This window comes from Xenopus tropicalis, chromosome 3 (genome assembly GCF_000004195.4).
Source record: "Xenopus tropicalis strain Nigerian chromosome 3, UCB_Xtro_10.0, whole genome shotgun sequence".
In the NCBI taxonomy this organism is placed as follows: Eukaryota; Metazoa; Chordata; class Amphibia; order Anura; family Pipidae; genus Xenopus; species Xenopus tropicalis.
Window position 1 is genome coordinate 35,995,563 of NC_030679.2, and position 19,901 is coordinate 36,015,463.

At 35.7% G+C, this 19,901-nt stretch overlaps 1 protein-coding gene across 3 annotated transcripts in view; it reads right to left on the reverse strand.

Moving 5' to 3' along the window:
• The window catches only part of fnip1 (folliculin interacting protein 1), a 58,999-nt gene that overhangs the window by 33,596 nt on the left and 5,502 nt on the right, over nt 1-19,901 (reverse strand). For 2 of the 3 annotated variants that reach the window (XM_004912836.4, XM_002934366.5), the window contains exon 2: nt 2,768-2,894. The exons of the other annotated variant lie outside the window; for it this stretch is intronic. In XM_004912836.4, the coding sequence (XP_004912893.2) occupies nt 2,768-2,894 (127 nt within the window). The remainder of the gene's footprint in view (nt 1-2,767; nt 2,895-19,901) is intronic. 3 annotated transcript variants of the gene reach the window in all.

Genomic DNA, 19,901 nt, shown 5'->3' on the forward strand with positions numbered 1-19,901 from the left:
GGTACTCTACAGAAGTGCTCAAAGAGGCACAAAATTACATGAATTTTCTATTTTCTAAAATATTTGCTTTATTTTTTTTAAGTATGTTCACACGTACAACACACAAAAAAGTGAGATGGTACAACTAAATATAGCATTTGTAGAGTAATCTTCTCCAGTGTAATTGTTTTACTGTTGTTTTGGATGTCAGCACATCCACTCTATTTTACAAAGTTTCATAGTGTGGTTAGCAGGTACTTAAATAATCACTATTATTTACACTGTGCTTCAGAAAAACTACTAAAGTTTATATAAATACTCTGCTGTGTAGCCATGGGGTAGCCATTTAAGATGAAAAAGGAAAAAAAAGGCACCGATTACATATAAACTCTGTATAACACCATTGTATTCAACAGAACTTATTTACTATGTAACCTGAGCCTTTTTCAGATTGAATGGCTGTCTCCAATGGATACAAAGCAGCTTATATATAAATTATAGTAGTACAGGTATGGGATCCCTTATCCAGAAACCCATTATCCAGAAAGCTCCAAATTACGGAAAGCCCATCTCCCATAGACTCCATGTTAATCAAATAATTCAGAATTTTAAAACGGATTTCCTTTTTCTCTGTAATAATAAAACAGTACCTTGTAATTGATCCCACCTAAGATATAAATAATTCTTATTGGATGCAAAACAATCCTATTTGGCTTAATTAATGTTTTATTAACTTTTTAGTAGACTTAAGGTATGGAGATCCAAATTACAGAAAGACCCCTTATCCGGAATACCCTTGGTGCCGAGCATTCTGGATAATGGGTCCTATACCTGTATTTCTGAAGCAAACACACATTTTTACTAGTGTAGGGCCACAGTATATATTAAAACATTTTCATTTTTTGGTGTTACTGTTCCTTTAAGAGAAATAAAGCATAAAAAAAAACAATTGTCTACAAACAGTCTGTAAAATAATGAACTTTCAGAATCATACGACGACAATGAGGCTCTTCTTCGATTTACACCAAGGGTTAGGCTAAAGCTACACAGGGCTGTTTCTCTGCCTATGTATAAAAGAACAATGAGCATAGTTTAATCCATGTAGAATTAACCTAGAAAATCAAGTTCCCCATCAAAGCAGGTATCTCCTATAGGAGACTTAATGATTTTTTTTTTCCATTAAATAAACATTAATGATCATGCACCTTAAGTGGAAAGATACTCTTATTTAGTGGAAATAAAATACAAAACAAAATAATTTCACATAGCAATGCAGTTACAGTAAATTGCTTGCACAATACAAGAAAAAATAATATCCCTTATTTCAGCTGCTGTTTTTGAGACATAATAATCAATCTAAGACCTATCTATCTTACTACTTAGTTTAACGAGACTGAAATGTTAGTCATTCTACAATAATTACACAGCCAAAACATGCAAGCCAAATATGTAGTTATGCCCATGTTATAAATACACTGTTATAAGTACGTTTGGTCAAGTCAGACCCAAGGAGATCAAATGTCTTGACAAGATGACAAGGTGTGCTCTTCTGCTTTGCAAGCAATGTTTTAACCACATAGCAGATTCTCCTGAGAGTCTCATGATCTCAAGTACAGAATACATCGAACTCAGACAGAAGAGCAGTCAATATACTTGGGATTTCTTGGATACCACAAGTCAACAGCATAGTGGCCACTAATCAAACTTTAAAAGTGAGAATTGCTGGGGTGAATTTTAAGCATCATGTCTTGGCCTATTAATAATGACTCTACAAGAGGCAGACTTATCAAAATGTAAGTTTAAGGCTTAATACATACAAACTCAAGTTCTATTCATTCCCATTCTTCAAAGCATATTTATCAATAGGTGAAACTCACCATTTGCCACGTACGCTTCTAAAAATCCCATAGAAATGAATAGAGCATGGGAGAGTTTTTATGTTTTATTAAAAAATGCTGTCCATAAAGGGCATAAAGGGCAGTTCTGACAGACCGTCATTTAAATTCAAGACTGCAATAGGTCTATTGAAACAGAAACTATGGCCTGTCACTGCTTCTCTTCAGCAAGTTTGGAAAGTCGCAGACCACTTTGAAAGTGATAGGGGGCCAACAGCTCCTTCCAGCTTCCCTAGCAATCTGTTGCTTCAGATGAGTGCAACTTGGCAACCACAGGGCTGGGCCAATACAATCAGCATGTGTAGTCAGATTCAGTCAACAGTATATGTAATATCACACTACCCAAAAGCTGAAATAACACATAAGCTAGATGTAAAGGGTTTTACATAAGGCAATTGTAATGGAATCAGATAGTTAGGTATTTTCAGATTTGTCACCCATGGGTGACAAGTATCTTTGTGAGTGGCATTGCTGTAGCACACATCTAAAGTACAGGAGAGGTCTTTCATTCATTATACTTTGGTTGCTGATGTTTGGCAGTATTAATAGTTTTCTTCCCTAATACTGTAAATATTGGTACTAGAATAATTTTTACCAGCTGGGTTTTAAGACCACTCCATACAGATTCAGAACCACTCAACTGATTTCACTTGCAAACTGAGACGGCCAATGTGAAAAAGAAGATTTATGCAGAGATTTGGTTTTAGGAAATAGAGTCATATGCCTAGCTATGCTAACATTATGTAATATTATGTGCCTGTTAACTCTGCATCTACATCATAATTTCAGAGTGTTATTAGATATTATCTCAACTTTAGTTAACACTCTCCTATTTGCTCGTGCCATAGTCCTCTATTGAAATACTCTGGAGATGCCATAAAAACCATGCTTACCGATACAGACAAATCATCTGTCTTGCGCTTGGTGTTTGAGTCAAACAAGACATTTCGCCCTCGTTTTTCACAGTCCTGGTAAACGATCAGGCGGATTTGGCTTGGGTCAAATTCCGGTGAAGGCCAGCTAGAAAGAAGTATATATAATTATTTTGCAGAACACTCACATAAAGACAGCAGTTTCAGTGCACAGTTCGGCATACACTTTCATAACATAACTGATCCTATGCATTTGTTAAGTTATTTTTCCCAACCAAATGGCACAGAGTAAAAAACAAAGACCATGTGAAAAATTACAGATGCTGGCATGTTATGTAGGCTTTTTATTTTATTTATGATCACCTTTCTTATCAGGTATGTATTATAATGTATGTATATCTTTATTTATAAAGCGCTACTTATGTACGCAGCGCTGTACAGTAGAATACATTAATACAAACAGGGTGTTAATAAGATAATAATAGATAAATACAAAGTATAACAATAAATACAAGATAAATACAGCTGCAATAAGTTAAGAGTCGAGGACACAAGAGGAAGGAGGTCCCTGCCCCGTAGAGCTTACAATCTATATTATAATGGGCAATTTTTAAGTTTTTTTATGGCTTGACTTTGTCTAGGACATTGGCTTCTACAGAAACCCACAAGCTTTTAGATGGTGAACTTTTACAACAAGATTTTTGCAGTCATTCAAGTTTTTGAACCATAATTAAAACCAAAATTAAAATTTAGCACTAAAAAACTCAAATTGTGAAGTAAAAACAGCACAAATGTTAATAGATCTCCCCCTAAGTGCCCACATATATTGCATAACTGTACAACGGAACAAGAGCTGAAGAGAATCAAACAGTTTGCAATGTTGTGGAAATAAAGACTAATCTTATATCATTGACTATATGTATTATCTTTGAGTTTTTATGAGGTTTATATTCTGACTTAAGTTAAGCTTTAATTTACTTATTATAGTTACACTAAGAACAAGGATATAAAGAAAAATGAGAATTTAAAGTTTAGACTAAATATATTACATAAATGTAATCTGGTCTTTTAAACCCTTATTACTAATATACCCTCCATCACTGTAGGTAAAACATCTTACATTGGTTAGTTTTTTTAAAGGGGAAGTACAGCCTTTTATGGCCTTTTTACTCCAAGCAGCCGATTAAATAATGAGGAACATCACTACAATTTTGTTATGAATTTATTGTAAATTGCTGCTTAACTTGCTGTGCTATATAAATTAAACGATGGTGACAAAAAAAGGGTACATAAACCCATTATAGCTTATTTGAGATGTCAGAGTATAGGAGGTGAAGTACAGATCAATAAAAGTATGGTACCCATTTCAGAACAAACAGATTTTTCCTCGTAGAGGCAAACTGACGTTTCCAAAAAGTTATTTGCAATGAAGCCAATGCTGAGTCACATATACAAGGGAGATGTCGAAGGGAGATACAGTTTCCTTCATAAATAACGTGACAGTCTTTCATATGGTCTGTAAGCAGCTAAATATACAATGCTTGCTGCATGCATTTGATCAAGGTAAAAACATCTACACAGTCTACACAGTCTAGTATAGCAATTGTCATTTGTTGCTTGTCACGTGCCAGTATATGGAAGGAGACAGTATTTATAACATCAATTAGTTTGTTTCTACAAGTTTCCATGCAGTCATAAAACACACATTCCAATGCCATACATTTTCTGCAATGCTTAGTAGCATGCTGACTCTTTATTTTGTATTATACTTTCATTTCAAGTGCAGTGAATTTTCATGTTCCTTGACTATCCTGAAAACAAATACAAGTTTGCTGAAATGCACCTGTGCTGAAAACCCCCTGGATACCATAGCTCTTAAACCTTTTGATAAGTGTCAATGACTCTGTAGCAGGCACATCCAACAGCTTGTTAAAAAACAAAAATTAAAATCAAGCAGCCAAGCAATTGGTTTTTGCTTTCAGAATATTTATCTTGGACCACAGCTTCTGCAATAATGTTTCCTGAATTGCAAGTATATACACAGAGACATTTACACTCATAATATACAATATATAATTAATGGAACAAAACTGTTGACATGCAAACAATACAGCAACATTTTGTATTACAGAACAAGGAAAGGTTAATATACGGGGGGGTGCAATATGTTATTGAATTTGAAATTTCAATCCTGTTCAGTAAAACTGCACTGGACCAGTAATTGTACTCAAGAGGAGCACCAGTCCAAAGGAAAAGTTAACTAACATTTTGGAACCCCCAAGGTATTAAGTCAGTCTTTGGATTTTGGTTGTACTGTATATGTAATAAACACTTATGAATAGTATATAAACCTCCAATTCATACTTTCCCCTTTTTCGTAAAATCAATATATATATATAGTAACACAATGAAGGGTGATACAACTATATGTATGTAAGTAAAAACTTACTGATGGTCTTTAATACAATTTCACATGCATAAAAGTGCCCGGCAGCATAGATTCTGCATTTCCAGGTTCAATAAATACTTACAACCAAAACTGGCAAAGATATCATCTCAATACAAATGAATATAAGGTTACTGTTCAAACATAGGGCAACATTAAAGAAACTTCATGAGGGATGTTCATCCAAAAACAGATATTGTAAGAAAGTGTAAATCTAAGCAACTTTTAAATATACATAAACATGTACAGTGGTTTTAAAGCTGTTTGTAAAGGCAGCTGGGTTTGACTCTTGACTATGTAACCTAAGCCATTTTATTAATGTTTTACTGTTTTACACGAAGAAGCAGGCACCATTACATTTACAAATAATGTCTAATAAATAGCAATTACAATAAATAAAATGCTGAATTAATGTATATTGGGATGGTGCTTTGAATATTTTATTTTTCATTGTGCAGAAACAGTTGCTGGGTAGACATCCCTCTAACAAAACATTTTAAGTGTGGTAGAAAGAAATAATCCTCCTGTCTGTGGTATCTAAAATACTACGTGGCTGCTTAGGTCAATGACCCTGGCAGCCATAAAGGATGAATCTGTGTGGCTAGAATTTTTTCATAATTGAAAGGGGAACTTGAACCACACCAAAAAAAATTTAAGTCTAAACAACTTTCCAATAAACATTATAAATCATTATAAAATATTCTCAAGACACATAGGGGCCCATTCATTAAAGTATGAATTTTCGCTCATTAAAAGCACGATTGGAAAAAAATTGTAGTAACCACAGTTAATTTCTGCAAAAATTTGTGTCATGCTTGTACGAAAATATCTTGGTTGATATCCAAAAGTTACAACGTTTTTGTATCCGAACGATCATAAACGGCATAAAAACCTTTCTGACTTTGAAACTTCAATGTATGATTTTGGAAGCCTCCCATAGGACTCAATGGCACTCTGCAGCTCCAACCTGGCCAAAAGATAGTCGCAATACCAAAGCTTGAATGAATTCCGAAATGTTCATAGTCATTGTGAAAAATACCACTTTTGCAGAGAATTTAATATTATCGTGGTTATTATGAAAAGTTCTAAACTTTAATACTCTAATATCGTGCTTTAATGAATGGGCCCCATAATCTTATAACATGTATCATAAAACTCATGTAATAATTGTACAGTTTTTTTTTTTTTTGTTTGTTTTTTTAAAGAAAAAGGTGCTGAAAGCACTTTCTGCGAAACAGTGTTTCTCAAACTGCAAGGCCAGGTGTAATTGAGAGGCTCACTTTTGGCAAATTCTGTGTAAGACCAAGTGGATTTCTTGCTCCAATTAATTGTTCACTGATAGAAAACAAATAATAACAAAAATACAGGAAATATAGGAAATTAAAAATACAAAATTAACAAATCAGGTTTCATTCAAGAGACTACATATCTGAAAATAATAGTTCAGAGTATGAAGAAATGACCATCAACATGCAGAATAAGTTATATTACTATATTTAGCAAACTCACGTGAACATTTCATGCCATATATATCTTGTACTGATTCTACAAAGGTTATGCAAGGGGGTCACATTTTCCCATATTCTGTTATTTCCTTAGCAGTTTGCTTGTAAAGCTGTTAAAATGTAACAGCTTCCCTTACTATGCTAAACTAGTCTCTGAATGTAGATGGAAAACCTCTAGTGATTTAATATTAAAATGTTGTCCTAAGACAGATTCAAAAACACTATTGCTTTGTAATTTTGGCATAATCGTTGCTTGTTTTCCTATGTGTTAGCACACTTCTGTTAACGTTATTTCTTTTTTCAAAAGGTTTTTTTTTTTTAAAAAAAAAAACATTTAAGGAGAATCAATAATATATATTAAAAATAATTTGTCCTCATATCTAACTTGCAACCTTCTCCTGCAATGAAATAATTTCTGGATTTAAACTGTATGGTAGTATGGCCCAAAAGCATATAGTGTTATATAATAAAAGGTGCAAAGTTTTTTTTACAGGTCTATTTAACTATAGCAACCAATCACAATGGTTAATCTCTAGACTCTAGAGAGTCTAGACTGTAAGCTGGATGCTAAGAACTATTGCAAAGCATACAGTTACTAACTTTCAGAAAGAATGTTTTACATAGAGAACATCAATCCATAAACCACATGTTTATCTGGCTGAAATACAGAAATATAGATACATTTTTGTTTTTTCAGTCTTCCACGACAAGCACAGAGGATGGAGGAATAGGTATTTGAGTATTTTGTTCTGCATATTACTCTATCCTGCAGTGAAGTCTAGGCCCCCAGAATGAATCTGCAGCTGTACCAGGCAGGAAAGACAAAGAGTTCTGTTCCAGCAACAGGCATTTCTGCCTAGACAGATAACAAGCTAGACTATTTTTGAAAGAATCTATGGAGTGGATATATTTTTAGTTCAATCTTATCCGCCTCTGCATGTTACTACTATTTAGAAAGTTCACCAGTGCACAAGGTAATTTGCACAGTACTTCATTTTCTCCCCAACAGTGTAGGAAAAAAGTCCATTATAACAATATACAGGTATGAGACCCATTATCCAGAATGCTTGGGACCCTGGGTTTTCCGGATAAGGGGTCTTTCCGTAATTCGGATCTCCTACCTTGATGACAATGGAGTCTATGAGAGATGGCCTTTCCATAATTCTAAGGTAAACTGTACATATGGTCAGAATATTATCAACTAGAAAACATCATGGTGTAATATACGACAAATTGCTGGCAATGTAAATGCTATATAGAGACAGGTGTCTTGTTCTGTACTGTGTTAGAGGCACATAATGCCTCATTTTCAAAACTTTGCATATTGTTAGTGTAGAACAGTTCAGCTGCTATATATACATGCCTCTTGCTGTGGTACCTGCTACTGTTATCATTACTCAGCAGTGCTCAAAGTCCACAGGCACTTGAGTATGATGCTAGTGTAGTGGCTAACCATGTCTACATTTAGATTAAACGAATGGGCATGCCATTTTCTACAGATTAGACATCTAATCTGACTGGCATGCTTGGGTTCAGCTAGACAAAAATCGTATCAGTAAAGGAATGCAATACCTTGCCCACTAGGCTGCTAAATTGAACCCGGGTGTGGCAAACAATTGCTTTTATAGACCTGGCTGATACTAAATTTATTACCATGTTTGGCATAGGTTTAGAAACTAAACATGAATACACTTGCTTAACAGACCTTACATACCTCAAACAAAGGGCAAAGCACAGTTTCCTTTCCTCCACTATTAACTTTTACATTTTTGCCAGAAATTAACTACAAGAACTAAAATACATTTTTGCTTTGATATAATTTGTATGTTACTGCTGACAAATAAAAACGTTTGTAATGAGTTCAGGCGTGGTATGACTGCATCAAAATAAAAAGACATCCCCTTCTTATTCACAATGACGTCAATTGGGTTTTTGGTTTACAAAATATCTACTTTTAATGAATGCAAACACAGAAACGTGGAATTAATGCAAAATGAAAGTTTATCTAAATCTTTGTTATTACTATATACTATAAACCACATACCTCCCATCAGACTAATCAGATCACATCATTTCATAATATGGCCAATATCAGCACACTGTGGTACAAAACATGAGGTGCTGGGCTTCAATCTGCTTTAGCATCTTCCCATTATAATCTTAAATTAGGCACAAAGGATCAATGGGGAAGCAGGGTGGCAGCATTCCACAGGTGGTATAATCTTTGTGATAGAAACCATGGTTGTGTTATGTGTTCCTGTCCGAGTCATTTGTGACAAGTAGTTACAACATATTGATTGGTACAATAAAGGAAATATTCCTACACTGTTAAAAGGGGGCGATACCCAAGAAGGCGTGCAGTTGAAAAAAAATTATCAGTGAAAAAATATAGACATTGCATACGAATATCTGCAAACTAAATCTAAACCTATATAGTTTATAAGGAAATGGGAGTATGACCTGCTAGGTGCTTTCATTTTTACCAACATAAATATATGTCCACATATAACACACAAGCAGCTAAATTGCTGCTACCAGCATGATTTGACGTTTAACCTTATATTAAACTGAAAATGGCGACAAATCTAAAGCATTATTAGATATTCCAAACTAAACTATAATGCATATTCTCCTTGCACAGATTGCATGTCCTCATATCATTTATGTATTGTTAATGACGTATTTACATTATTAAGCACATGTACAAAAGCTAAAGCATAACGATTACAATGCTTAAAAGACTTCTGGGTACCTGGACTGCATCTTTAGCTTCTCTTCAACTCCAGGTTTCCCTGAAACCCTTATAAAAATATGAACCACTCGAGATACAAGGCTGCCAGCCGGATGTTAAAAACAGCAATGAACTTTTTTCAGACCAACCCAGAAGGCTGTCGCTTGATGCATAAAGAGCTGGAACTTCAACACACAGGCCATGATTTTGTTTAGTACCATCCAGTTCAAGAATGACACCTTAATAGTAACGCATGGCCATGGCAAATCTGGTTTTGCAATCAGATCCATTTAATCAGTTTTAAATTTGCAGTCTACAGACAGTTCTGTTCCTCAGTATTACAGGCTGTCTCTTCTACTGAAATTGCTGCAGACGCTAAATTATCATAGAAACTGTCATCATCAGAAAGCTGAATGAGGTCTGTTCACCAGCTGAGTGTCTCTCTTCTTATGTAGATCTCATGTGTCTTCAACCACCTGACTATTGGCTCTTGGCAACAGTGACCTCGGCAGGATGAAATAAGAGGGCTGTAAAAACAAATATTCTGTCCCAGTTTTTTCTCCACCTCCCTGGATGACAGTCTTGGGAGCTGCGGGATGCTTGTAATCAGTACTGCTGAGAAGCAGGGCCAGCCGAATGAGAATAAAAAAAAAAAATCAGGCACTAAGAGCCATCATGTGACATGGTGCTGTCAGTGCTTGCCATCTGGATCTGCCAACCAATCCCAGTAGTGCTTTCTCTTCATACCAAGGGTCTCCAAACTCTCGGCTATAAATGAGCCCAGGCAGCTGTCAGTGTGAGGTTACTGACAAGTGGCCAGCATTGCATACATATGTACATAATAAACGCACAATTGCAGCAACTTGTGTGTCTGGTTAAAGTATTTACACAACACAAATAGAGATATAATGCTCTATAGAGTTCAAGAAACCATCACAAGTTCCACTTGCAAGACTAACAAAGTAATGAAAAACTATTACCATGATATCCCCAAATATTCAATTTTTTATGCAGTACGGTCTTAAACACTACCAAACCAAAAAATATTACATTATGAGCATCATTTGTGTCTTTGTGTGCTAAATATACACACAACGCGAAAAGGCAGTAAAATCACATGCTGCTGGCCTGTATAAATATTTGCTGGAAAAGAAGCGGAAGCTGAATTTCATTAAGATTGTTGCAGCACATATTGTAAAACCACAGAATGATCAGTCTAGAAACCAAAAAAAATAAGGACAAGAAAGAACACAGTCACAGGTCAATAATTGGCCCCTATGCTGGCACCATCTAGCTTCCTTGCCTGCACCCACAAGTATTGTCTATGCCCGGGTGAAGGCGAATACGCCAGATATCAGCAAGAGTTCGCACTTCACAGCCATTATCCTCGGAGTCTCCCTGCACCAGGGCAAAGACAAGGCTTCCGGGTGCAGGCAAGGTAGAAGGCTGATGCCAGTGTAAGGCTAATGTAAGGCTAATGTAATGTAAGGCTAAACGAGGCGTAGGACGGATATTTTCGGCAAGCGGAAAAACGTTTGCCGAAAAAAAATTTTATTTATTTATTTTGTTGTTGTTACTTTTAAGGATCTTTCTATTTAGGCCGTCGTTCATATTATGGTCTCATTTTCAACCCACTGCCTGGTTGCTAGGTTAAATTGAACCCTGGCAACCTCAAAGCTGCTAAACGGAGAACTGCTGAATAAAAACTTAATTCAAAAACCACAAAATAAAAAAATTAAGACTAATTGCAAACTGTCTCAAAAATAGCACTCTCTAGGTCACACTATAAGTTAATTTACCGGTGAACAAACCCTTTAAACCAAGTATCCTAAAGCCTGCGGCCCATATCCCATGATATCATTTGTATGAAAAACAGAAACAGTATCTGTAAATAATGTAAAACAACTGCATAAATGAATACAGTATAATCAGAGAATTGCCTACCGGTACTAACGTTTTCCTTTTTCCCTGGCTGAGCTAAGCTAGGCCATGACCTTTCATGTAACACCTACTCATTCTAAGTTGCTACAATGTTGATGGCAGCTAAAGCCATTACACTTTCTACCTTTTCCACATAGCATATTAGCTGAGAAGCCCATATGTGTTCTTGTGGAGGTGGCTGCCAATTGTCCCTAACTTGTAGTCAGTGGGTTTTTATAGGTGGCTTTTTATACATTTTTATATAAAGTACTCTGTATCGATGGGATGGGGTGAGTCTTGTACAGGAATAAGTCATTTTTAATATGGCCCCAAACAGGAGAAATAGTTGCTGCACATGTATTTTGTATTTGGCAATTCTAGTCTACAACTTTTTACATAGTCCATTTTAATTTCCTTCTTCCAATTTTCCCAATTCACCCACCTTTGTAGTTTGACATGCAAAAAAGGGGAATCTGATGATGAATAACTGAAATAATAATTTGTTAAAAAAAAAATCAGCAATTGAAGTATTGAATGCATTCTGTTTAGTTAAGAAAAGAATGCATTCTTCCTCTGTAGCGAGAATTACTCCTGCCAGAGACAGGTTACACACGGGGATTGAAATACCCCTCCTGGAGTTCACTAATCTCAGCAAGCTCGGGCTAAAAGAAAAAGGTAATGTGTGTTTTGACAGGATGCCAATAGAAATGTACTTTTCTGGACAATTCGGGTGTGTTTGCCAGAATCTAGTTACTATAAATGATGCAGGACACTGCAAACAAGCATACATAATACAAGCTGGTACTGAGATACAATGGATCATTTTCCTGGCACACTAAGGCAAGCATTTAGCTGTGTGCTTTGCAGCTTGACAGCATTCAGTGACCTTTCCCTGGAGCCAATCCCAAGCCACTCTTTGCTGTGCTTTTTCAATAGAGTCATATTTAAAGAATTTCTGGCTTATTTCCCCATAACACTGTGCCACTAAGTGAGGATCTCCTTTACCAAGATTCCGATATGGACTATAAAGATTTCTTGGATACAAGCAACATATTTATAAAGAGCAGAAATGGCACAGGGATGCAATGCAATTCAATTAGGTCTGATATTCAATCTGATATTCAATCAACTTGCACAAACAGGTCTACAAGGACAGGCTACAATCATGATTATAATGAAATAAAGCTAACAAATTATTAATAGCAGGGGTTTAATTAAAGCTTTGCTTCGATCAAAATTAAATAGACGTTATAATGTGCAACAACATTAAAAAAAAAAAGGGAAGATGCCTTAGAAAAAAAATGTCTATAGAATCTTACAGGGACCCCTCTGGCAGATTGCCAGTCCAGGCCTGAGTCTGAGTTTCTCCGCCGTCGTTTTTGAGACAAAGATGTGATTTCTCATATTACTATATTGCATGAGAGAGAAAATTGTACCAAGTATAATAAATATATTTATATGATTATTGATATGAGTTTTTTTTATGTACAGTCCGCATAACAAATATAGACTAGTAGGTGTGGATTCTGGTGAAAATTGTGGCTTAGTATCAAATAGATCATATATTTTGTGCTCATGCAATAAAAACTAGAAACAAGACATGCAAGCCATTCTTAAAAACAGCTATACAAGTTCTAATAACAGAAACCCACATGATCTCACATGAATCACAAACTCCAGGCTGCTGGTATTGTACCAAGTCTGCTATGTATCTTGCATAACACATGAGAAAGAAGCTCAGGGCTATTACCTCAGGAATTTGCTATTGGTGTATGAAGAGCTTCCTATTCTGTCTGACATGTGACCTTGCTAACGTGGACGTTGATTCATTCAGTCATGAGACACCAATTGTGCGTTAGTAAATGGGGACACAAAGCTCTACTCATCAAAGCAACAGGAAAGGACAGTTCTGCGAGTTTTATGGAGCAAGGCAAGCAGGACAGAGAAGTGACAGATTCATAAATATTCCGAATATGATACAGACTTTGCCCATTAATGCATTCTGTGGCCATTTAGTTGTGATGTTGGACAGAGAGCAGATCACTCAGTCTATGACATAAAGGTACCAGGTTTTAAGATAAAGCTGGGTGAGAGCTGCGCAACTGCATATTGTGCAATCTTGCCATAAACCCGTATAGGTAAATTGCAATGTTCTAACATTTGAATCATAGTACCCTCATATTTCTGGTTGACTAATGCCTTCATGCATGTGCTAATAGGGTCATCTTTCAATCTCTGTGTTCTTCTCTTCATAACAGCCATTGCAGGGCCTTATTTGTGGATCCACTGGTATCCAGTTTGCTTGAATAAAAATTAACTTGATGATGTGGTTGCTGCTTGTGTTGTCAGCTTTAGCCAGACAACTAAATGTGCTTTAAAGGCCAACTTAGGCTGATGCCACACGAGGCGTAGGGCTGATATTTTCGGCAAGCGGAAAAACGCTTGGCGAAAATTCAGCCCTACGCCTGCTACTTGTGCCTGCACCCGAGCATATTCCATTCATTCGGGTGCAGGCACAAGTAGTAGGCCTCGTGTGGCATCAGCCTAAAGCTCAAAATAATTTTTTTAATTAGTATTAGGAGGGTTGTGCAAGGGAGATTCTAAAGAGGGATTGACAGGGGGCTGTTAGATCCATATGGTATACCATTAATATATGAAATCCACGGTAGCATGAAAAGTACAGGGTACACAGGAAATAGGTTTTAGTGTGCTGACTAGTCTATATATTATTGTCATATTGCCTTTGCTAATGTGTCCATTAAGTGCAGTAGTAGAAGAAACTGGCATCCAAAGTCCCATGTCCTGTGGTCTGAACTAGTGCTTCTCACAAAAACACCAATTTCTACTTTTTATTTAGACAAGGAGTGTTTACAAAAGCAGAACCACTGATATAGTAAAGATCTTTGTAGATTTCAAGAAAAACAAGATCCTGAGAAATACCAAAGAGTAGCAAAAACAAATGAAAATTTCATTTTACCTGATACAAAGGTTATGTTTTGTAACTTAAGGGCCATGGCCCATGGGAAGATTAGTTGCCCACATGTGACTAATCACCCCAAAAGAAAACTTTAAACGACTTTGGAAAACAAAGTGACAGGTATGCCTTCCCACCTGTGATTCACTTTATTGCCAAACGGATGGTAATTCAAAGAGTTCAGTCACCCATGGTAGCCGAGATTAAACACGGCAACTAATCTATCTGTCCAAAAAAGTTCAGTGGGGCTTAAGATTATTCAACTCATCCTACTAGAGCAGTTTTGATTTAAACGTTTATTTGAAATTTAGGATTTATTTGACAGACTTTCTTTTGGTCATTTTTTTTTTTTTTGAAATAGCATTACACATTTTATAATTGGTGCGACAAGCCTTAGTTTCTAGGCAAAAACAACTTAAACACACAGCAGTACAACTGGATCAGTTTTAGTCCTATGAAATCTTCAACTGACTAAAATTTTACATTGAGTTGTTAATGCCAAACATTCACTTTTCTAGATTATAATAGATTATAATCTATAAAAGATTATAGAAAAAATATAAAGTCGTAAAGTTTAAAATGTGTAAATTTTCATTTACATACTAGCCAAATTTTTAAGATTTGCCCAAGAAAATCATACCTAATTACTGAGTTTCTTGACTCAAAAAGTGCTGACACAGTCTCTGTACCAGTGTTTACATTACTGTTTAAATAGTGTCTTATTCAAAAGGTGCTTTTGGTTAGAGAGAAATAAATACATGGAGGTGAACAAAACTGGTCAAAAATGTATTTAAAGTTCAATGAAGTTAAGTTCAGACAAATATGTAAAATTTTTGTTCCCATCATCAAGAAATCCACCAATACATACTACCACCTTGGTGAAAAGACTGAGCAAGTAGTGCGATAAACCCCCTTTCCGCTGCACTCCCTCTGCTTACTAATCTCCCTTCAACAACAAATATATCCTGAACAAGACAGCACCCCACACAGTACTGGATGGTTTCAAACACTGTACCACAAAGGTGCTTTACAAAGAGCAGGTACCAGAACAAAGAAATGCTGGCAGCTCTACATTTAATATCTGACACATTGAAGCAGTTAGATGATACTATGAATGACTTGGGTTAGAACACTGCCGCAGTAGAAATCATCCAATCATTTCCCTGTGAAAACCTTAGCCCTTTAAGTTGCTTTTAGACTTCAACCTTCATTTTCCTAAATAACTGCTGGAGAGTGTTGGAGGTTTTCTCAAGGAAGGTTGCTTATGTGCCACATTGGGCTTGTTATGTTTTATTTAATAGTATAAGCTCTTCACATGTTCTTCACCTGAAATAAGCATTCATTATAGTGGAAAGGGAATGATTACCAATCAGTTTCCCTGGCAGAAAAGAAAAGCAATCAATTCTGTCTATTAAGTAGAAGGGATTAACAGGTAAACTGAATGCAACAAAACAAAAAAAAATATGCAAAGAAGACTTACATAGTTTTGTGTTATTAATATGACAAAAGTATTTTTATAACATGAAACTAAACAAAGAGAAACATCTTTTTAATTCACACCCTCTGCAATGGGCCTATGTTGAACAGAAAATGTGTTTTGTCCCCTTTAAGTGGTCCAGTGTTAAAATGGAATACTATTATAGTTCATGTTTTTCCTCCACTCTCTTAAATACTGTATTTAAGTAAATTGTCCAGCCTACAGCACGTTATTTTACAAACCAATGAACAAAGAGCAGGGGGTTTCCCTGAAACAGCTAATTCATAATGAAGTTTTACAGATGCAGATGAAACCAGGAATGTGTGAACCTCCTTTGCTCAGAATTTCCATCTTGAATACAATCCTTCTCATTCTGTGAACGGTTTATTACTAGTTAAAAAGCAAAACCACAAACTCCGTGTAAAGCATTAATCTAAGTAAACAGTTTCCTTAAAAAATTAAACGAACTTCATTCTGTGCTGAATGTATATCACCTGGTGGTATTACATGCATGAGAAATGCATTCATTTTATTGTATGCCTGCAAAGCTCAAAATAATGATATTCATTTGCACTTTACATTAGAATGAAAAAAGTAATATTTTTAGATAATCTAATCGTAGACGTTCTTATACAGATTCCAGATTTAAAATCACAGACTAGCTATCACTGATTCATTAAAAGAAATTAGATCTGTAAGTATCTAAACATCTTGTTGCAAAATGTATGCATATGTTTTGTTAGTACCAGTATTACTAATGATTTGTCACCTGTCCATTATGTACAACCCTTTCATGTATCACCCAGAATCAGTGACTCACAGAAGGCTATAAAAAAAATCCTTTTACACTGGATAGACCACACTGGTTGGCCTAGTCACTCATAAGTCTTACATTCAGATTGCAGGACTCGTATGCCCAAGTCATCAATATGATTATCTAAAGCTCAGCTGAATACAATATATCTGGGTTGCATATATTGTATACAGTCTAATATAAATCTATAGATATAGATTATACAGGTATGGGACCCGTTATCCAGAATGCTTGGGACCTTGGGTTTTCCGGATAAGGGGTCTTTCCGTAATTCGGATCTCCTACCTTTAGTCTACTAAAACAATTATTGAAACAGTAATTAAACACACTATGATTGTTTTGGCTCCAATAAGTTAATTAATACATTAAATATATGTTAGTTGGGACGAAGTACAAGGTACTGTTTTAATATTACTGAGAAAAAGGAAACCATTTTTAAAAATGTGACTTATTTGATTAAAATGGAGTCTATGGGAGATGGCCTTTCCATAATTCGGAACTTTCTGGATAATGGGTTTCCAGATAAGAGGTCCAATACCTGTATTGTTAAAAAGGCTTCATCTCAGTAGGATCTACTGGCCCCTTAGCTAATCTAGATATTTTATATGCTATCTCTTAATTTTGTGCATATGAATTAACAACTACAACAACAAATTAAACATCTCCAATAAGCTCTGTGTATCTTCAAGCACCCCCTCAGGCAAATTGCACATTTAGGGCACTGACAGATGGGATATTTTGTTTCTTCTCCACCAGCTAACATGTAAACTGCCACTCTGTAAACCTACGCAGCACAGCTACTTTCTGAAGTAGGTCGAAGTTTCCTCGCGAAGAAACTGGGCAACTTTGAGCTACAATGTGTTTCCCCAGACGCAATTTGCATGTTAGCCACTGTCACTGCCCTTTCTTTTGAGAAGAGAACAAATTGGACACGCAAGCAAACCTGCTACTCCATATTTCCTGATGGTACAGGACAATAAAAGTCTCTCTGGAAATTAAATGAATACAAATTAAAGCAGTGGCATGTTGCTCCAAATCAATTGGATTTAATTACCTCATTTATACACTTGCCACTACGTGCAATAACAGTAAAGCTGTAGTGAATTAAAACCCTCAAAACAAAAGTATGTTACTCAACCAAATGCAACATCTACAAAATGCTGCAAGCCAGGTTGGTTGCATTATCAGAGAAGGTTATTCTTAGGAACCTCCAGATTGCAGAAGTAAAAATGTTAATTTGAGAAGCACAAAAAGTAGATGATTCATTTGTAGACAGGGAAATCTGTGGTCAGAAAACAGTTGCTATAACTGGAAGCTATAGTTGCCCTTCATTTATTGGCTGAGAAAATGTTGGCTTCTTGAATTTACTGAAATATACACTAATGACTTCACAAACACAAGAATACGACAACACAACAAAAAAAAAATCTTAATTATTAAAAGCCAAGTCAAGAGAATCATTGCATTTTGTCTTTTATTAACAGCTGGCTTGAGGATTTACAATGAGGACAGTGGCACTCGTAGCAGCATGTCCATGACACAGGAGGTAACCTATGAGCGCAGATTATTCCAACAAATGGGGAGCAATACAATTTGTTCACCCCCCTCAAAGAAGCACAAATCACCTGGGTGACAATCCATTTTGAACTGCAACTACCCTAAAACTCAAAATATCAGTATTCTTGCTGAATGGTGTATTTTTCAAAGATTGACATTAGAGCTCGCCACTCGCTTTTCATTTCTGTGAGATTTTTAGAGGCATATTTATCACTGGCTGAAAATGAGAGTTCGCCCTATAAAAATACACTACTAAAAGACCCACAGAAATGAATATTTAGCAAAGGTTGAACTCTCATTTTCAACCACTGATAAATAGGTCTGTGCAAATCCCACAGAAATGAATGTTAAGTGATGGAGATCCACTCTGGAGGATTGCGGCACATATAAATATATCCAGACTATGTTTTTTTCCTCAGACTCTAAATCAGAAACTGGTTTCAGGAGCTGACCAAACTCAATATCTTCCTTTTTATTTTACCTAAATGGGAGTACCAATCCAAGTCAGAAAATTCTTGGAGCCTTTTGAAATGTACTGTATGTAGTCTATTTAAAGGAATTATTACAGCACAAACAACAAATGTGTTTGTCAAAGAGCATTAGTAAATGATGGTTTGCAGAATTACTGCCCTTCTTGAAAAATAGTTCTCAACAGGATGATGCAAAATGCAGACGTTCGTTCCTCTTCATCTTAGATTTTGGACCTCAAAAGTGAGGAAGGAATGGGAACATAGCTGTAGTAGTGGGAAATATGATTCATTACTAGTCATTTCTTTTACTGAATGGAACATTTTTTCACATGGCATTTTATCTTTCTCTTAAACAAAAATAAAAATGCTGTGATAGCGATATATCTTGACTGTGATAGCTATTTTTATTTCCCAGTAATCAATAAGAGATGCTTCAGTACATAAACTGTATTGTTTTCTCCCTAAATCTTATACCTTTGTTTTTTACACTCACTTTAATGGACTGAAAGTGTTAAAAGTAGCTCCTTATGGCTACAGGAACATTTGCCACTTACACATAAGAATAGATCATATTAGCTCTGAATAATGGCAAACCATTAGTGTTCAACCTTACTCTGAAGACTAGCTAGCCTCCACCATTGAGAATATGGGAGAACATGGTCTTTCCCACATCACAAAGTGCCTTAATCATGCACAGACAAATTATAAATACATCTCTGTGTATCTTAAATGGGAGATTTTATGAAGAAATAGAGTAAAAAAAAAAAAAAAGATCACATTGAGTGAGAAAAGGTAAGTGGTTGTAATGCAAAGCTAACAAACCACCACACACAACAGGTGTAATGACAGATGGGTGCGCCAGCGTTGTTTTTTTAGACGGGTACAGCACACTCTGTATATCATTACTTCCACCTGATATTAGTGCAGCTGTTGAACAAAAGTATAAAGAAGCAATTAGTCAAGCTAATAATAATAATAATTTAGTCATGATGTAATCTTGATTTAGATACAAATACATTTTACAGAAGGGTGGAAAAAAGCATTAATTGAATTGTTGTCTGCTAGTAGATTTTGGCAGAAAAAAGTTCCCACAGCATCTTTGTGCTTGAAAAGGTATGTTAAAACCTTTCCTGATGTATTCTGCAGAATATAAGAACTGGAAAATAACTCCACTGCATATGAGAGACAGTCTGGGCACATGGTATTGATCTGAATATTGGGGATATGTGATATACTCTCCAGCCAAAAGTTTTAGCAGTAT